Source organism: Lynx rufus, unplaced genomic scaffold, assembly GCF_022079265.1.
Source record: "Lynx rufus isolate CCGP_SWC_20201006 ecotype Redwood Valley unplaced genomic scaffold, mLynRuf1.p SCAF_5, whole genome shotgun sequence".
Classification (NCBI taxonomy): Eukaryota; Metazoa; Chordata; class Mammalia; order Carnivora; family Felidae; genus Lynx; species Lynx rufus.
The window spans coordinates 18848415-18867045 of NW_025814867.1; the positions used below are offsets into that span (position 1 = coordinate 18848415).

General features: G+C 37.8%; 1 protein-coding gene and 1 long non-coding RNA gene across 2 annotated transcripts in view; one reads left to right on the plus strand and one right to left on the minus strand.

The window, feature by feature from the left end:
- The window catches only part of UBE2E2 (ubiquitin conjugating enzyme E2 E2), a 377139-nt gene that overhangs the window by 30118 nt on the left and 328390 nt on the right, over positions 1–18631 (minus strand). Inside the window, exon 5 of the mRNA XM_047098927.1 lies at positions 17836–17983. Coding sequence (XP_046954883.1) covers positions 17836–17983 — 148 coding nt within the window. The remainder of the gene's footprint in view (positions 1–17835; positions 17984–18631) is intronic.
- On the plus strand, positions 1245–17842 carry LOC124526158 (uncharacterized). The gene is made up of 3 exons (XR_006965623.1): positions 1245–1465; positions 4284–4464; positions 16063–17842. It is a non-coding gene; the product is annotated as an uncharacterized LOC124526158 (long non-coding RNA).

An 18631-nucleotide genomic window follows, 5' to 3' on the forward strand; every position in this document is an offset into this window, starting at 1 on the left:
GTGCTTAGATCATGTTCCCAATTTTTTACTGAGTTATTGGTTTTTCACTTCTTGATTTTTCATTCTTCCTACATTAGGCATATTAACTCTCTGCCCACTATATATGTTACAAGACTGCAATCTCTGAACAACTTATGGTATTTTTGCCATATAGAATTTAAAAATTTTTAGGTAGTCAAATCTGTTGATGCTTTTTCTTTATGCTTTTTGGATTTTATCTTGCTTATAAAGACCTTCTTCTAATGCCAATTTTTACTTCAGAATGTGCATAAGCTTTGGTATGTTTTCTTGGAAAGAACCTGTTTTGAAATATATTACTACTGGGTATAGAATTCTGGGCTGACAGTTTTTCCTTTAGTACTTTAAAGATGTAGTTCCACCATCTCCTGGTTAGCAGTTTCTCAACAGACGTTTGCAGTCATGACTAGCTTTGCTTCTCTCTAATAATATAACCACTTTTGGCGGGGCTGCTTTTAAGAATTTCTCTATCATTCTTCAGCAATTTGATATGATGTACCTGGGTGTGGGTTTTCTTCATGTTTCTTCTGCTTGGGGTTCATAAAGCTTCTTTGATACATGTGTTTAAAGTTCTCATCAAATTCAGAAAATTATCAACCATTATTTAGTCTAATTCTAACGTCTGTGTCAGTTCTGGGTCTGTTTCCAGTAAGTGGTTATGCTCCTTATCGTGTGTCATGTTTTCCTGCTTCTTTGCATCCTGGTAATCTTTGGAGGCCAGACCTTGTGGGTTCTACCATGTTGGTTGATAGATTATTTTTGTATTCTTTTTTAAAAAAATTAAAAAAATTAAAATTAAAAAAAATTTAAAAATTATTAAGTTTTTACTTTTTGTGTTCTTATATTCTTGAGCTTTGTTCTTGTAGACACTTGGATCCTGTCTGGTTTTGCTTTTATGACTAGGTAGGTAGGCTGAAGCAGTGCTTAGTCTAGGGCTAATTATTTTCCACAAGCTAAGGCACCCCCTTCCTGTGTATCCAAATGTCCCAAGAATTATGAATTTTTCTAGTCTGGCTGGTGGGAAAAGGCACTGTTTCTTTTAACCCTTTAAGATGGTTCTTGTAGTACAAGACCTAAAATTAACGTTCAGCATTATGTGCTGCCTTAACATCTCAGGAAAACTGGGAAGGCTTCAAATGGCCTAACCACAAATTCCCTTCCTGACTCTGCTCCCATGGATAAGGGTCACTAGTTGAAAAATGCTCTTTACCATGGACAGGGGGAATAGTTCCTGCTTATCACTGAATAGTGTTACTCAATTTCTTGCCAGCCTGTGGAATTATTCAAATAAGCCAATCACATCTTCCTGCAGGAACCAGGGAGCATTCTGCCCTCTTGAGACTACAATGCCTGTCTCCCACAGCCCTTGATTGCTCCCTCTGTTCCTGAGTGCGATCCCCATGTGGCCCTGCAAGATGTGTGATGTCCTCCCCACAAGGCTAAGAATGTAAGTGATTAATAAACAGTTGTCACCCTCATTTGTCCAGTGTTGGGTGTTGTGTGTTTGGCCACTCCTCATAACCCTAGGGTGGGAATCCATCTTTCACCAATGTGGCAAAGAGGTGGAACACACCAGTTCTTTCCCAGACTTGGGTAGTTTCCTTGCATGAATGTGCAAGGGGCACCTTCTGCTAAATACTCGAGGGGTACCTTCTGCAGATATTTGGGGTTCCCTCTGTGTGTGCAGCTCTCTCCTCTCTATACCCCGTCTTTGGAACTGTAGCGCCTCTTGGACTCAGTTCTGTTTGCTCAACTTAGAGAGTCTGCTGGGCTTCCCCTGGGTTCCTTTCCTCACACTATGGATGTGTCCAGTAGTCCAGGGTTCACTTTGTTTCCCACGTATCAGGGATCACTGACCTTTACTGTCTGAGCTCCATGTCTTGAAAACCATTGTTTTATGTATTTTGTCTGTCTTTTGGTTGTTTCAGGAGGGAGGGCAAATATGGTTATCCCTGTTACTGGAAGTGGAAGTTCCTCTCATTATTTTTTATAATATTTTTTCTTTCCTGACTTCCTTTTCTGGGACTCCCAGTTACAGGTATGTTAAGTAGCCTGAGGTCATCCCATGGATCACTTAGGCTCTGTTCATTTTATTTTTTAAACTTTCATTTCTCTTGCTTCTTTATGGATAGTTTCTATTACTATGTTCAATTTCATTTCCAACTTTCTTCCACTGTATGCAATGTTGTTAATCCTATAATATGTACTTTTAATGGCAGAGACTGCATTTTGTTACCCTACAAGTTTCATTTCTATCTTCTTAATATTTTTTCTCCTCATCATGTTTGCATTTTCCTCTACTTTCTTAAGCATATGGAATTTATAATAACTGTTTTAGCATTCTTGCCTACTAATTCCATCATCTCTGTCCTTTAGGGTCTGGAACTATGGATTAATTGCTCTCCTGGTTATGGGTTCTATTTTCCTGCTTTTAAAATGCCCAGTAATATTTTATTTGAGGTACAAAAGTGAATTTTACACTGTTGAGTGTTGGAATTTGTTATATTCCCTTAAAGAATGTTGTACTTTGTCCTAGCATGTATTTATTTAAGAAAAGTTTGATGCTTCCAAGCTTTCTTTTAAATTTTTTTTAGGGTAGGTGGGTCCAGTGGAGCCTTTGGTGTAGAGCTAATTTACCCCCACTATTAAGACAGTATCTTATGAGGACAACATGGATTCCTGCTTAATGTGAGGTCACTCACAGCCCTGTGTGAGCTCTAGGAACTGTCTGGCCTACTGCTTTGTGCAGGTTCTTTCCCTGGCCCAGGTGGCTTCTTCTGACATATGAAGAATTCTAAACGTAGCCAAAGACTTGAGGGGATCCCTTTTCGGATCTCTGGAGCATTCTCTGTGTGGTCCCTCTTCTCTGGATCTCTGCCCCACAAACACCAGCATGTGGGTCTTCCTAAACCCCTATCTCTGTCTCCTCAACTCAGTGAGACTGCTGGGTGCTCTCTTTGTTTTTTTCCTCTCTATAATGTAGCCTGGAAACTGCCTCTAAGCAGTGAGCTGGGGCAAGTGTGGGGCTCACTTCGTGTGTTTCTCTTCTCTCAGGGATCTTGGTCTTGGGCTGCCTGTTGTTCAGTGTCTGTTTTTCTAGTTGGTTAAGGGAAGAGTATAAATCTAATTCCTGTTATTGCTTCATGGCCAGAAGCTGAAGTCCACTCTGATGTATTGTGAAAACATTACAGACAATCCAGAGAGTACAGTATATCTAGTTCAGTAAAATTAAATTTACTTAAACCTGGCTAAAAATAGCTAGCTTTCACTTCTATCTTAGCTAGACAGTCTCTGAACTTCAGGAGTCTGTCATGTGATATAATATCTTGAGAAATCTTAAGCTGCCTTTGGGCTTGAGACATATTTTATACAGGGCAAGAGCAAAGGAACAATAGGGGTGTGAGTAAAGATTTTAAAAGGCTTGGCTGGACTTGAAATAAGGCAAAGTTTCCTAGGAAGTTCTTTGGCCAGATGGGGGTGCCTATGGGCATACAGTTTGTGCATTATGTGTGCTGGGAATAAAGAAGGAGACTTCATTTTATAGATGACAAAAAATAACATTAAATACTTAAAGTTTTTTAGACTATAAAGATAGAAGCCTAAAGCAAATTGAAATCATTAAGCCAAGTTTGAATTTCAATTCATTTTTCCTATTAGTTTTCCTTCTGAAAGGTAAATTCCATCACATATGAAACTCCGAACTCATCAAACTATGAATAAGCCACTTAAAGATTTTATGCAAGAAACAAAATGGCTCTTTTGACATCTCAAAGGACAGGTTAACTGCACCTTGCAGAGCTAATGTAGGCCTTCAGTACAATACATTCCATACAATGATACTCACAGCTTTCAAAGTGTTTACAGAGGTCTACACATACAACTTTATCTTCACAGCAATGCTGCAAGATAGTCAGGGTCGTAAGTACTCTTCAATTCACAAGTGAAGGCACCAATTTATCTAGTAAGGGAAAGAGCTGGGCAACACTCTAGTTTTCTTGACATCTTCAAAACTCAGTATAATTTAGCTCCTCTGACCTAATCTTTTTTTAACATGGCAAAATATAACCTTCATTGTGCTCATGCTCTGACACTGGTGAATCTAGCAAGGGGCATCATGAGGTTTGCTGAAAAGATGCATGCATGCAAAGGTATGCCACTGTTACTTAGAGAAGTCAGGCATAAATACAGTGAAGGGCAACAGCTTAGAGCTATATAACATGAGCCATCTTACACTATAGACTAACTCCCGTGTTTTTCACTTAAAGCCCTGCCATCCGGATGCACACAGGACAATCAATTCAGAACGTCAAAATGAGATTATCGTCCTACACGTGTGATACTGCTTTAGCAACGCTACTTACAGAGCATAGGACTTTAATATATTTTCCAAACTAGATTTAAAAAAGCAACTGTTTAACTGGAAGAAGAGGCCATGGAATTAAGAAGGTATGTACTGGCTAAGACTGGCAACAACTCGAGCATTACTCACAGTGTTCAGCCAATTTTCTGAGTTGACACCATACCCCTTTTGAGAGTCAATGGGGCCATTCCTGCCCTGGCACACAAGATGGACAAGAGCCATCAGTTGGCATGTGAAGTGAAATGGAATATTCCAAGGTTATACTAGGCCAATAGATGCTACAAGCTAAGTCATATGGTTATAGAGATAATACTAAATAAAGCTCTTTTAAATAAAAACAAATAAAAAGACAGTTTGGATATCCCTTAAAAATTTTTTTTTTCCTTGGTGAAAGAAAGGTTAAAGGAAATTAAGAGGCAGAGCAGAAATTAGGGTAAGAAAAAGAAAAGAAAGAGAAGCAGTAGCAGAAAAACAAAAAAAGCTAGAAATACAGATAAAAAAGAAAAGACTGGATAACAGGAAAAGGGAGAAAGGAGGACTAACCAAGGATAGATACACCACAGAGCTCTGTCCTGAAGAAATAAATGTGTGCGGGTCCATTTCCCTTTGCCATTAGCTCCAGCTCAGTGATTCTTATGGAGAATAGGGATACACTTCAGGCGGGAGGGAGGAGTCAAATCAGAGCCTGGGGTGAAGCTGGAATTTGTACATACGTACTATGAAAACACATGCAATAGATCAATTGCCTTTACATTATAGACTCCAGAGGGTAAAGCACAAATGAGTCCCTAGGCTAATGTGGACAGGCCAAAGATGAGTAAGAAAGCACTGGAGGGTCACCAAAGGCTGGGAAATGGCTATTCATGAAGTTCCAGTATCTATCTCTTTCAAAAGATGATGTGGGTTATATTACTCTATAGATGACCTCTGATGTGGTTCATTCTCTTTCTCTTAATTGCTTTTTCTATTAGTATTTGTGAAAGAGACAGTCTGTAGGAGGCAGTAATGAACAAGCTGATGTGAGAATGTAAGCAAAAGCCCAGTGGTTTACACTGCTTCGGCTGTTTCTTTTCGTGGGCAGAAGGAAAAATCTAATGCTTCACCTTAAGAGCATCACTATTCCCTCCAGTCTCCAGACCTGGTCCCTGAGGACATTAGCCAACTACTAACAACATACAGAATAGTTTCATTAAAAATTCCTTTGTACATAAAGATCCGTTAGGGGTGCCTGGGTAGCTCAGTTGGTTAAGCATCTGACTCCTGATTTTGGCTCAGGTCATGATCTCACAGTCTTGAGATCGAACCCCACGCTGAACCCCACATTCGGCTCTTGAGCTGGGCGTGCAGCCTGCTTGAGATTCTCCCTTTCCCTTTGCCCCTCCCCTGCTTGCATGCCCTCACACATGCTATCAAAATAAATAAATAAACTTTAAAAAAAAGGCAGTGTGATCACAGAGGGATCTCTTTAGTGCTGGATGGGTGGTCTCAGTAGTTTCAGAAGATGGTATTCTCTGAAAAGGTCGCCAGAAAAGGGAATGTGACAGCCACATGGCAAATCATACTAAGACAAAAAGGAGATCAGGGCACCATGGCCTCTAGACTAAGGGATCCTTCTGAGTGCCGAATGGGCAGTCAACATCCTGTACAGCGTTTTATGCTGTTATCAAGTTTAAAAAATGTATTCACTTTTAAAATTTACATAAAGTAAAATCCATGCTATATCATTTACTAACCAGGTACAGGTGTTTCTGACAATCAATATTAGAACTGTTTGATTTACCAATAACAAGCCTATGGTATTAACCCACCACGACATTACAGATATGAACTGAATGAGGACAGAAGTCTAAATTGCAAAATAAATTAACCAACAAAGAAAGAGCACTTAAGAGTTTCAAAAGCACTTAAGATCTGAAAGAACGACATGAACCACAGTCAGCTACTTAATAATCTCGTCATTTCTACATATATTTTAAGTGATAAAAAAGACACCTGTGGCAGATGCTTGCCTGGGAATAACACCGGAAACCTTTCTGTTCATGTGGAGAGCAAGAGACTACAGAACAGACACAGGAAAAGTAAGTCTTGTTGTTGGAACTAAACTGTTGAGTGAAGCCTGACATAGTCAAGTATCTCCTGACAGAAGCTGTAAATAAACCCAAATAGTGAGTGCTATGGTAAAAAAAAAAAAAAAAAAAAAAAAGTAGACTACACGTAGAAGAAAAGAAGACTAATTTCAGACTAATTTCAGATAGTGACAAACTTATTACTGGTCCTCAACTGTAAAGAATGAAAAATGGAAAACAAACAAACACTGGGAGAGGTTATCCAGGGGAATAGGAAAGGCCTTGGACCTAAAACATACAATTTTTGCATAATTCTTTCCCTATCATCAAAAAACCCCTCTTTTCACTCTAGAATGAGAAAAATTAATCTTGTAATTCTTTCTCAATTATTTTCATTCCAGAAATCATAAAGAAAAAGTTACTTAAAATCTAGACTAAATGTTCTGGACTTGTCAGAAATTCCTCAAGTAAGGGAAAGAAAAAAAGTCTTTGAATCATTCCTTGGGTAAACTCTTCTGAGTAAAAGACACACTCCCATGTGAGTAAAGAATGGTGTTTGTTTATACTGAGGGTCTGCTTCACTTTTCAATTTCTTATTTGTGTTTTCTGAGCTTTTCACTGGCAACAACAGAACACATGCATTGCTTCAACAGCTTTCTCCAATTCCCTAAACAGCATCAGATGCCAAAAACTTGCTTTACGGGAGAAAAATACCTCTAATACAATTTGCTATATTCTAAAGTCAGAAAGACATTAATTGATTTTAGTGGAGGAAGAGGTCAGTTTTGGGAGAATGTAGAAATTGAGAAGTACTGATCTACACCATGTCATTTTCTTATTAGTGTTTCCCTAGAACAACAACAACAACAACAACAACAACAACAACAACAACAAATCACTGGTGATCTCTAAAAAGGAAAACCTCAAAATGCCATTTTCTAAAAAGTAAATTGAAGGGAATTTTCATCATGGCTTAATATATACAATAGCTTTATAATGAGATCAACTTCCAAACCAGTAAATTAGAGGTTATTATTGCAGGGACAGCAATAGACTTTACACCAGAAAACTTGTAGCAACAGCTAATACCCATGTCCAGATTTATATTAATTAAGGGGCAATAAATATGCACAGGGAAATGCTAAGTAGAAGCAGGTCAAAGCCAGGGCTACACATTGAGGTCATGTGTTTAAATTTACACCAAAATTCTAATGAGACATACTTAACTGACAAATATACTTTGCTAAGTCCCATCAATTTTGAGTTTGCAGAGCAAGGAGCCTCAAATGAAAACTAAACACTTATCTTTAAAGGATAGTTGATTTAAGAGAAATTTAATAAGCAAGAAAAAAACTGAAGATATTTCCATTTTGAAAAAAAGAAAAGCCAATACTGAGACATTATCAAGGAGTACATCTAGACCTTTTCTTCACCTTTAAGATATCCTAGCTCCACCATGAAAACTACGAATATGAAAACTACAAATATGCAACACAGCCAGAGTTCCCTAAATGCAAATCAATACCATATACAAATCAATGGCTTCTTTGTCTAGTATAATTATAAATTTAAATAGCCGTTCCAGAGAATTAAACAAGCTAATGGAGAGCTCCATTAACAGTAAACTTTCACTTAAAAACTTTCACCAAATTGGACACAAGATTATTTTGAACTCAGATATGAATCCCAACTCTAAGCTATCCACAATCCTATGAATGCGAATCCACCAAGAGGATGCTTTTCCTGCAGGAACGGAACCATTCTGAGTAAGGCTAAAATTAAAATACACCAGCCCTATCAGACCCTTGATTTGATAAAAATGTATATATTCCTCAGGTAGAGGAATCCTTTATAGAGGACAAGGGGTGGCTGGTGCCTCTTCCCCAGTGTAGCTGAGTGATCTTTTCTAGAGCTTTTCTTTCCTTTTTAAATTTTTTTTTAACGTTTATTTATTTTTGAGACAGAGACAGAGCATGAACGGGGGAGGGTCAGAGAGAGAGGGAGACACAAAATCCTAAGCAGGCTCCAGGCTCCGAGCTGTCAGCACAGAGCCCGACTCGGGGCTCAAACTCACGTACCGCAAGATCATGACCTGAGCCGAAGTCGGATGCTTCACCGAATGAGCCACCCAGGAGCCCCTAGAGCTTTTCTTATAAAAATCTAATGGTGGTACCCAACGCTAGATAAAGACATCTCCTCTAGGTCTCCATTTGTCCTAACTTGCCTTATGTATTTGAATTAGACTGTGTATGACCATGCTTCCATCACTGGAATGGAGCCAGTCTAGACAAGAAAGTCAGTCACTGGAGTACGTGTGTGGGCACAGTTCTCTGAATAAAAGGTGATGCACACCTCACTAACGTGAGCGGCTGCCCCATAAGGTACTACCTACCCCGCCTACAGGCACACAGCTATGTAGGCTTTTTATAGGCTGTGCTAGGTATGTGAGTATCGCAAAAAATATGGCTTATTTGGGGGAAATGCTCTCAGAGGGAAGGCAGTGCTGAATTAGGGGGAAAATATCCTTGTATTTTCAAGAAAAGATAAATTTAAAAAACTGATTTTTATTAAAAAATAAATTCATTATTCAAACTTATAAATGCTTTATTTGGCAACAGGTTTCTCCACAGGCTACTCGTTTAAGTAGGAAGTTCTTCAAATATATCTAAAGCATTTTGATTTATGATTTCTTTCCAGGAACACTATGTATTGTGGAAAGAAATATGCCTGTAGTTTAAAGGAACTCCTATAACTGCTTATTATGCAAATTCCTCACCAATATGACATAACCAAAAATTCAACACCCATAAGCCCAGGATCTCTTAAAGGACAAAAATAAGAAGGAAAAAAGAAAGAAGTTATTGCTGTTGTGTAGGAATAACTAGTCTGACATGTCAGAAGCATCCTTTTTTTAAAAATAAGAATTACTGTGGGGTGCCTGAGTGGCTCAGTCAGTTAAGCATCTGTCTTGATTTCGGCTCAGGTCTGATTTCACGGTTCCTGAGATTGAGTCCCACGCTGGGCTCTGTGCTGGCAGCATGGAGCCTGCTTGGGATTCTCTCTTTTCCCCCTCACTCTACCCCTGTCCTCCCCTCTCTCTCAAAATAAATAAATACACTTAAAAAAATAATTAAGAATTATTTTGAGTGCTGTTACTGGAAGCACTTTACCCAGGCCAAATACAGAATGGAAGGCTGTAAGTAAGGAAAGTAAGGAAATATAAAGATAACTGCCTGGTAATTGAGGGTCTCAGACTCAGACATTGGTAGGGTTACATTAATTCTTCGTATTTTCATAATTATAACATTTCTCCCAAGACACAATATGATCTCAAATATCTAAATTAAAAAGGCAACATGTTATTCAATCATCCAGATTTTTTGTCCATGCAAATAAATTTCTGGACAGTTAGAGGATTTTTATTACGTTGTTTCAGAACTCTTAAATTTCCATATTAAAACACTACAGTGCATTGTTATAATTTCAAATACATATTATTTAACTGTTTTGTTTAAAATCATTTCTCCTTAAAAAGAAAACCAAACTTTACCAGTAACCTACTTTCCAAAAAACACATATTATACCCTTGAGTAACAAATATTAACAGTAATTCGAATGCAGAGACCTATTCTGAAGTTTACTGTATTATCTCTTTTAAAAAGGGTTGCCATGAAAATTAACAGTGTCAAGCAATATTATCTAAGAATATTTAGCCTGTCTGAAAGAAGGCCTAGATAACCTGTAAAAAATACCTAAACCCTAAATAAAGGTAAGTTTTGAGGCTGAGTGAGGAATACATTAGGGCTCATTATAACCATTTTCTCTATTTTATTTATGTGAAAAACCCACTTCATTCCTGTCCTTGGTAAAGCAGAGTCTAAGGCCATGTAGTTTAAACATTTCACTAGTATTTCCTACATGTGCTTAATAGGTCTTCACTCATTTAAAATTTCCTACAATTATTAAAAAATTTTATCTGACATCCTAATTATACTGAATTGGTGAGATTTTACTCCTGTTATAGGACAAGCCAATCAGAATCTCACAAAGGATAAGCGGACAGCTCTATAATGGTAAAAAAACAAAACAAAACCAGGAAAGATATTATAGATTGCTACCCTAGGGATTCATCTTCTTGCTTTAACCATGCTGGAAGCACAGTTATTACCTGGTTCAGAGCTACTTCCTGGGTCAGAGGTAAGGAAACAAGTGAGAAAAACGAACACAGGCATCATAAATACACGGTTGTATTTTCTTCTTTACTCAAGGAGAGTGATTTCTCCAATGGGTCTTTCCTTTAGATCAGATATGAAAGTAAAACTTTACAGGCATATTTTGAATGCAACTCAGATATCTGCAAATAAGGTATAGTTTTTACCATCTTTAAAAGAATCAAACCTACCAAGCAGATATATTTAACTGAGAAAAGTAATAAAGTTTTTGTAAAGGTCAGCATTTCTGGACAACATGTCAAAAAAATAATAAACAGGTAATATTCCTTTTTTTTTTTTTTTTGGTAATATTCTTTTAGACTAGGCAAACTGGATGTTCAGGAAGGATATAAAACTGATGGCTATGTTAAATAAAGATTTGCCTATACAAAGCAAAAATATCAAGGGCTGATTAGGACACTTGCTTTATCATGGAATCATCACTCCCCTACATAGTGAAGCCACCAATCCTTTCCATACAACTCTGACTCAAGTTCTCTTTCCTTGTTTCACTACCTGGCAATCTAAAACCTAAACCCACGATCAAATAATTTTAGCTTTCTTTTCTCATTCTGTGTTTTTTAGAAAATCATTCTTTTTTTTTTTAAAGTTTTAAATGTTTATTCATTTTTGAGAGACAGAGAGAGACAGAGCATGAGTGGGGGAGGGACAGAGAGACCCAGAATCCAAAGCAGGCTCCAGGCTCTGAGTCGTCAGCAAAGAGCCCTACGTGGGGCTCGAACTCATGGACTGCGAGATCATGACCGGAGCAATAGTCCGACGCTTAACCGACTGAGCCACTCAGGTGCCCCTCATTTTTTTTTTTTAAATGTTAATTACTTATTTTGAGAGAGACAGAGAGAGACAAGGTGAGCGGGGGAGGGGCAGAGAGAGAGAATCCCAAGCAGGCTCCATGTTCAGCGCTGCTCACAAACTCAGCTGAAATCAAGAATGGGACGCTAACTGACAGAGCCACGCAGGTGCTCCTTGAAAATCATTTTTGATAAAGGACCATAAAATAGGATCTTTTAGTTTACATTGTTATACACTAGTATCCCTTGTAACACAACTAAAAAGTTCCCTTTTACAGAATGACAAGGTAAGGAAACACATTTATAAATATACAGGTAAACAGAATTGATACTTTTTTTTTTTAAAACCCAAATTTATGATGGTACAGAATCACTTCCGTGAAATTTTTTTTGGAAATGTTTATTTACTTTGGAGAGCGAGGGAGCATGAGTGGGGGAGGGGCAGAGAGACATGGAGACACAGAATCCAAAGCCGGCTCTAGGCTCTCAGCTGTCTGCAAAGAGCTCGACGTGGAGCTTGAACTTTCGAACCATGAGATCATGACCTGAGCCAAAGCTGGACACAACTGACTGAGCCACCCAGGTACCCAAAAACCTCTTTAATGCACAAAACAGAAATGTTCTTCTCCGTTTAATGATGTGTATTCCTGATTTTATTCATCCTTGCAACGAATCCTCGGTTCTTCTAGGACCTTCACACTATGGAAGGCCTATTTCCAAACAGATCCGAGGGAGTCTATGGGAACCTGTAGTGCATGAGGGGTCAGTGTCCCAGGATTCTGTAGATAATACGGAGTTGGAACCCCAAGACCTTTATACATTTCTTGGACTTTATGTACCCTCCTGGTTTTTAAAATACCGGGTAGATTGACTATCTACATAGAGCTATAGCTTTCCTTTACATAAGGGGTCAGAGAAGTTACAGGACTATGGATTACAGCCTATCTATATCCATATTTGGAAGTACCAATTACAAGGACTTTTGGAATTTATCATGTGACATTCTAGAGGAGAGCCAATTCTTCACAAAGAAAACAGCTTCAAGTTAGCTGTATGTCGTACCGTATATTTCTACTTTATAAATTTTCTCACTTTTAAAAAAACTCATAGGCATTAGGAGAAACCTTAGGTCTATGTATCCATAGTTAATACCTCCTACAGAAAAAAAAAATTTTTGCATTCCTGCTAAGATAGCTGGCCTTGAAAACAGGTAGGCTTATCATTTTTACAGCTTTATCTTAATTTCAGTTAAAGAAATTGTTCTTTGCCAGTTCTCAAGTGTAGCAGAGTAGAATGAGTAGAAGCCAAGTTCACGCTGCTATAGCAGGCAGTAGAATCCTCTTAAAAGTCTGTTTATATACCTTTCATCAGTGTAATAGCTCACAAACTTAGTGTAAATAATCTACAGAAATATGCCTGTGTTGAAACAATTAATTCTACTTTATGGTCCCCACCCTCTAGTAGTCATTACCAATTATAACATTTTAATGGTTAGTAACACAATTTATTATCCAATCATAACCAGGTCAAAGACAAGCGATTAATAACAATCAAAGTTAAGGCATATGAGACAATTTATGGATAAGGATTGTGTTTATCAGTTGTTTGAAAACTGGGCTGTAAGTGATCTGAAACAAAGGGCTATGAAGTTGGAGAATAAGGAAGGAGCCATTCTCCGACCTTTTATAGAACACTATAAAAGAGCCACTGGGAGCAAATTCCTCCTTCCATTTGCTCAGCCCATTTGAGAAGAATAAAGCTCTTACCAATGACGCTGCAGCTGTGCTCACCCTCGACTTAATCACTGTGTAAGGCTGAGGGTTAATTAGCGCCATTCTTAGTTCTATTTGTTGTTTTAATAAAAGATACGCATAAATCTAAGACGGGGAGTAACTGATACTTGATTTTTATTTGGAAGGTGCTGGGGGGAGGGGGAAGAGCTCATCCATCTTGGGCATTGATGTTTGTGGGTGTGCTCAGAGCATTTTCATTTGACCTGGCCTATACGGTTCTGCCTGTTTGAAGAGTGGCGGACAAAGACTTCATGGTTGTGTGAATGCAGGACCCTGATGGCCCAGGCTGAACCAAGAGGCAGTCTTTAGTTGGAAGGCAAATGATAGGGAATGAAATACAGAGGGTGAGGGTCAGGGCCCAAACGATTCTCCCACAGAGCAAAAGGGCCAAATCACACGCCTTTTACAGACTACACTGCTGCTCATCTTCGGCAGTTACGAGGAAATCCTTATCATGGAAAACTTCAGACATATTCAAAAGTAGACAAACGAGTATAAGGAAGCCCCGCCCCCCCAGTGTGCTCATCACTCATCATTCAACGATTACAATGGTCGATCTCGTATCCTCCACATCCTTATCTACTTCCAATCTAATCTTTCTGGATTATTTTGAAGCAAATTCTAGATACCAAAGGACTTTATTGCAAGTAGTTCCTTATCTCTAAAAGGTAAGGATATGTAAAAAATTCATGACAGTTCTGTTTTACCATGCCTAAAAATTTCTGGCAGTAATTCCTTAATATCAAAAGCTCATTTTCAAATTTCCAATTATCCCATAAAAGCCATACATTTGGGGGATCATTTTTAAATGATACAGTATCAGAATTACATTCCGAATAAAACAAGCTTGTAACACTTTAGATAGCAACAGCAATAGAGCAGGAAAGTCGAACTGAGGTTAAAAAAAATAATGCCAGATAACATCCAGATTGATATACTTTTCAGGAAAAAAAAAGAGGAAAAAAAGATTAGAAATACTTCTGAAAGTTACTCTGTAAATAAAGCATCTGATACAGGAAAACCTTGACCTCCTTGTTTTATTTCATAATTGTCAGTGTTCTCAGGATAGTTCATTTTTTATGAGGGAAAACACCCATTATTTTTAGGTCTGAAGACCATAAGATAAGCATATTTGAAACAATAACCAGACTTCATATAAAGAATATGATAAACATCTAAGAGTTTAAAAAAACAACCACAAAATAGCACAAACAAACTTCAAAAGACACAATCAAACAGAACAGAGCTTAAATTTTGTATATGCTTGAGAAGAGAGTATTGACAGATAAGAGCATTCCATGAAAGATGGAAATCTGATTAGTACTCTAAATGACAGCAATTCCTGGGTTAAATCATGTTCACCAAGGAGGACTAAACTCCGGGAGCTTGGAAGGCCAGTGTGGGCCTTTGGAGCTTATCAGCTTCTACTCCTTTCTGCTGCCATTCTGTTCCTCAGCAGTGTGACACAGACAGACTCTGGCAGCCAGGTAGAGTCTGACAAATAAGAGTGCTCTGGCAGGCTCAATGAACACCACTGTGAAGTGTGAACAGCCCTATCAAGGCCAGCAGTTAGACCTACCTAGACCGTTGCACTGGGAACAGAATGATTATCACCGGTGCACCCGTCAACTGGCTGGTGACTGTTGGACATTTTGCCACCCGCGAGATAATCCTTCCTAGGAAATAATGCAATAGGGACTACTAATTCAAGGTTAGGCTTTTTCCAGAGTTTAAACCCAAGAGTGTCAGTGCTGAGGTGGTGGCGTTTAGAGATTATTCAATACTCTCTTCTCTCAGTTAAACTCAACTGAGGAGGTATTTGTCAGCCATTGAATGTATGCCCATTTGGAGTCCTAAGTACCCTGGGAAATGACCTGAACAACAGCCCATGATTGTTTACAGAGGGCTTGCATGTGTATCTCACAGGAATCCCGTGATTTAGGTAGGGCTGATGGTTATCTCTGTTTTGTAAATGAAACGGAGTCTGAGGAAAGTGAAGCGCCCAGAACAAGTCGCACAACTAATTAACGGTGGAGCTGGTATTAAAATCTCTATCTGTGGACTATAAATACCATGCTGTAAGGATGTACAGCCCCACCCTCGAACATTTAAAATTCATTTCTGAATAGACCAAAAATTCTTTAAGTAAGAGACAAATGTAAATTATGAGAAGAGTATGAAAAAGATTAAAAAAGTAAGTTTATGTGGAGAGAAGAGGGAGAAAAGCACTTTGAAAATTGGTGCAAAACCTTATGCAAAACCTACTTCAGAGCTGACAGCATTTCTGGTGTTAAACTAGCTCTACAGATTTAGTATAGGAAAATTGTATTTATTTGTATTCTATCAAACTTATAATTGTGGTAATTTGAAGATAGGTTAGGTTGAAGTTTAACTTAAATCTGGGGGAAAAAAAATCTACACATTGGAAGCGTACCAGAGAAGGGTGTGAAGTAAACCCATTAAACAAAAGAAAGGCCATTTTGACTTAAAAACTCTTTTTAAGACTCTAGAAGTGTGAACACACGTATCGATGATGTGCCAATTAGGAAATTTTTGTATATGTCTTAAAGTACAAACATTTAGTTGGTTGCCACGTATTTTACAAACAATAGTCTATTCTTACATCAGATGAGCTGTATCTAGTTGATCAAACTTAAGGCTTAATCTTTAGGCTTATTCTTTACTTTTTCTTTATCCCTTACACTTATCCTTACTACCAATATTATTGTTTTCAAAATCTATTTATTTTATTTATGTGATTTTGCTTTAGCCAGGGGTAATTTTACTTTTCTTGTTTTGTAGCATACATCTGTAACTTTCTGAGACACAGCAAAAGAAAACTCTAGTGAAGAGAAATATTTTTGATTGCTGAGAAAAGGCTTTGGTGGGATGAATGTATTCCTCTAAGCGGCGATTACCTGTACAGAGAAGAGCTTCCCACATACAAGCTGATTCAGGGGAATAGGACCATTTCAACTGACTGGGAGACGGAACAGGCCTGGCTATGGCTGAGTAAGGAACGCCTCTCCGCACGGAGCTTTCTCTCTAAGTGTGCAGTTACATCTTACCCATGTGGAAGAAGGAAGGACTTCTTACTCGTCTAGTGTTCAGAAGGGCCTCATGAATAGTATGGCCTCAAAAGTTTCTTCTCTCCCCCTAGTTTTACTGAAATATAACTGACACCTAACACTAGAAGTTTAAGGTGTAATGATCTCATGTCAAAAGTTTCTTGTATGGGTGACTTACTTCTCAAGATAAGTTTTTTTTTTTCTTAAAAAAAACACTCCCTCTAAATTTCAGCAAAGCCCAGAAGTACTCTGTTGGGAGAGGGGAGACAGATATAGTTCCCTGTTCCAACAGTTCCAGGAGGACCACTGGGCTTAAGCCTCTATCACACAAAAAATGTCTTCTTATGACATTACCTCCAAATGAAGTTACACACAGTCATACAGACAAATGGGATTGAAATAGTAATAAGGAGAAAAAACACAGTATTTGTCATTCAGTTTTAAATTAGTGCAGCATTAATGAACTTCGCTATCTGGTGTAAAAGTATGAAATAATTTAAAAAGTATTTTATAATGATCTTGCATAATTATATTTTATGTTTCTTTTGGTGGAAGTATTTTTATACATCCTTATTTTTAAAAGTTTTAAAAATTGAACAGATTGTAAATTCTTCATGTTTTATAAACCAGACAGGAGCTTAAGAGAGACCCTGATTCCCCTTTGTCATTTCTCTCTTGTCTAAAACTTCAATTATCTAGTGAATAAAGTTTATTCCTGAATGTGGAAGATAGAATCTTATAAAATATTAACACTACTAATTAAATACTCAAAGAAGAATTTCTCATTAAAAACATAAATGAAAACTCTGTAGCTACTTTAGATTTTTGTAGTTTCCAAAATAAACCCAGATACGTAAAAATTTGGCAGTTGGGTTTGTCTGTTAGTTAAAAGGAGTTGGTCAAACACATAATCATACATCTGCGACGACACAGAAAGTAAAAACTTTCAGCATTAGGCACACCAGCAAGCCACAAAGGCTTCGTCATAAACTCTCTTTAGTTTTCCTGGGAAGTTGTATTTCCTAGTTGAGGACCACTCAGCTTTTTTGTTCTATTAGCTTGAAAGGACGCATGGTTATTAAAATGCCAACAAGGTCATGTCTGCGTGGTGCTGCTTGGTTGTTATCAGATTTTAATAGCCCACATTTCTCAAATTAACATCTTCTGGTAGGCATCTAATTAAAGATTAAGCTATTCAATTTGAATTTTTATTATTATTTGCCAGCAGAATGTAATGCATTCTGTAAAAGCACTTCCCTATCCAAAATGATTTTTCATTAATTTTTATCACATTGTGCTTTTTCCTTCTCGGCAAATAATAGGTCTCAAAAAGACTAATGAGAAGACCCAATTTAAAAAGAAAGCAGTTAGATATTATGGAAATTTAAAATCAATAGTAATAACAGTAGTTACAGTGGTGGTGGTGGTAGTAAAGTAAACAATTTCCTAAGGTCTGACATTGAAGTCTTTAATAGACTTGAATTCAATATTGGATTAAGTCTCTTACCAGGGTTGCAATCAGTAAGAAGTGAGCAGATGGAGAGGAGAACTTTAGAAATGGTTAGGGCTGGACTCCAGTTGTCCTTTAGGATGTCCAGACAGATGACGCCCTGGCTGTTAATATTACAGTGATAGATTCTTGTCCGGAAAGTAACCTAGAAGAAAATGTAATGTTATTATAAATAGACATACTTTTTATTAGACAAAATAATCCAAGGGTCACTGGTAGAACCACATACTTAATTATTCCTTAGGCACCTGAGAAGCATCAAGAAACAAAATCATTATTTTAGAACTTGTTATTCTGGGCACAGAGAACTAAATAACCCCCAACAGCAAAATCATATCCTTTTGCTTTTGATGAAGAGTCCTATCGATTAGCTAGTGTTCTGGGGACTGAATTTGCTCTTGGTATAAGTGTAGGAATGTTCGTAAGAGAAAAACTAGCTGTGGCTTCTAAAAACATTTCAAAGGGGTGCCTGGGTGGCTCAGTCAATTGAGCACAGGACTCTTGATTTCGGCTCAGGTCATGATCCCAGGGTCATGGGATCGAGCCTCACGTCGGGCTCTGTGCTGAGTGTGGAGCCTGCTTCAGATTCTCTCTCTCCCTCTGCCCCTCTCCCCCACTCATGCATGCCTGCTCTCTCTCTCTAAAATAAAAGTAACATTTCAAAGAAAAAATAAATTTCAAAAATAAAAATTTCAAAAGAAACTTGTTGGAGTCCAGTTGTTTTAAGGATTTTGTGTATTTTAAAGTTCAAGATAGCATGGGAACACTATAAAAAGGACATAAATATTCTTTT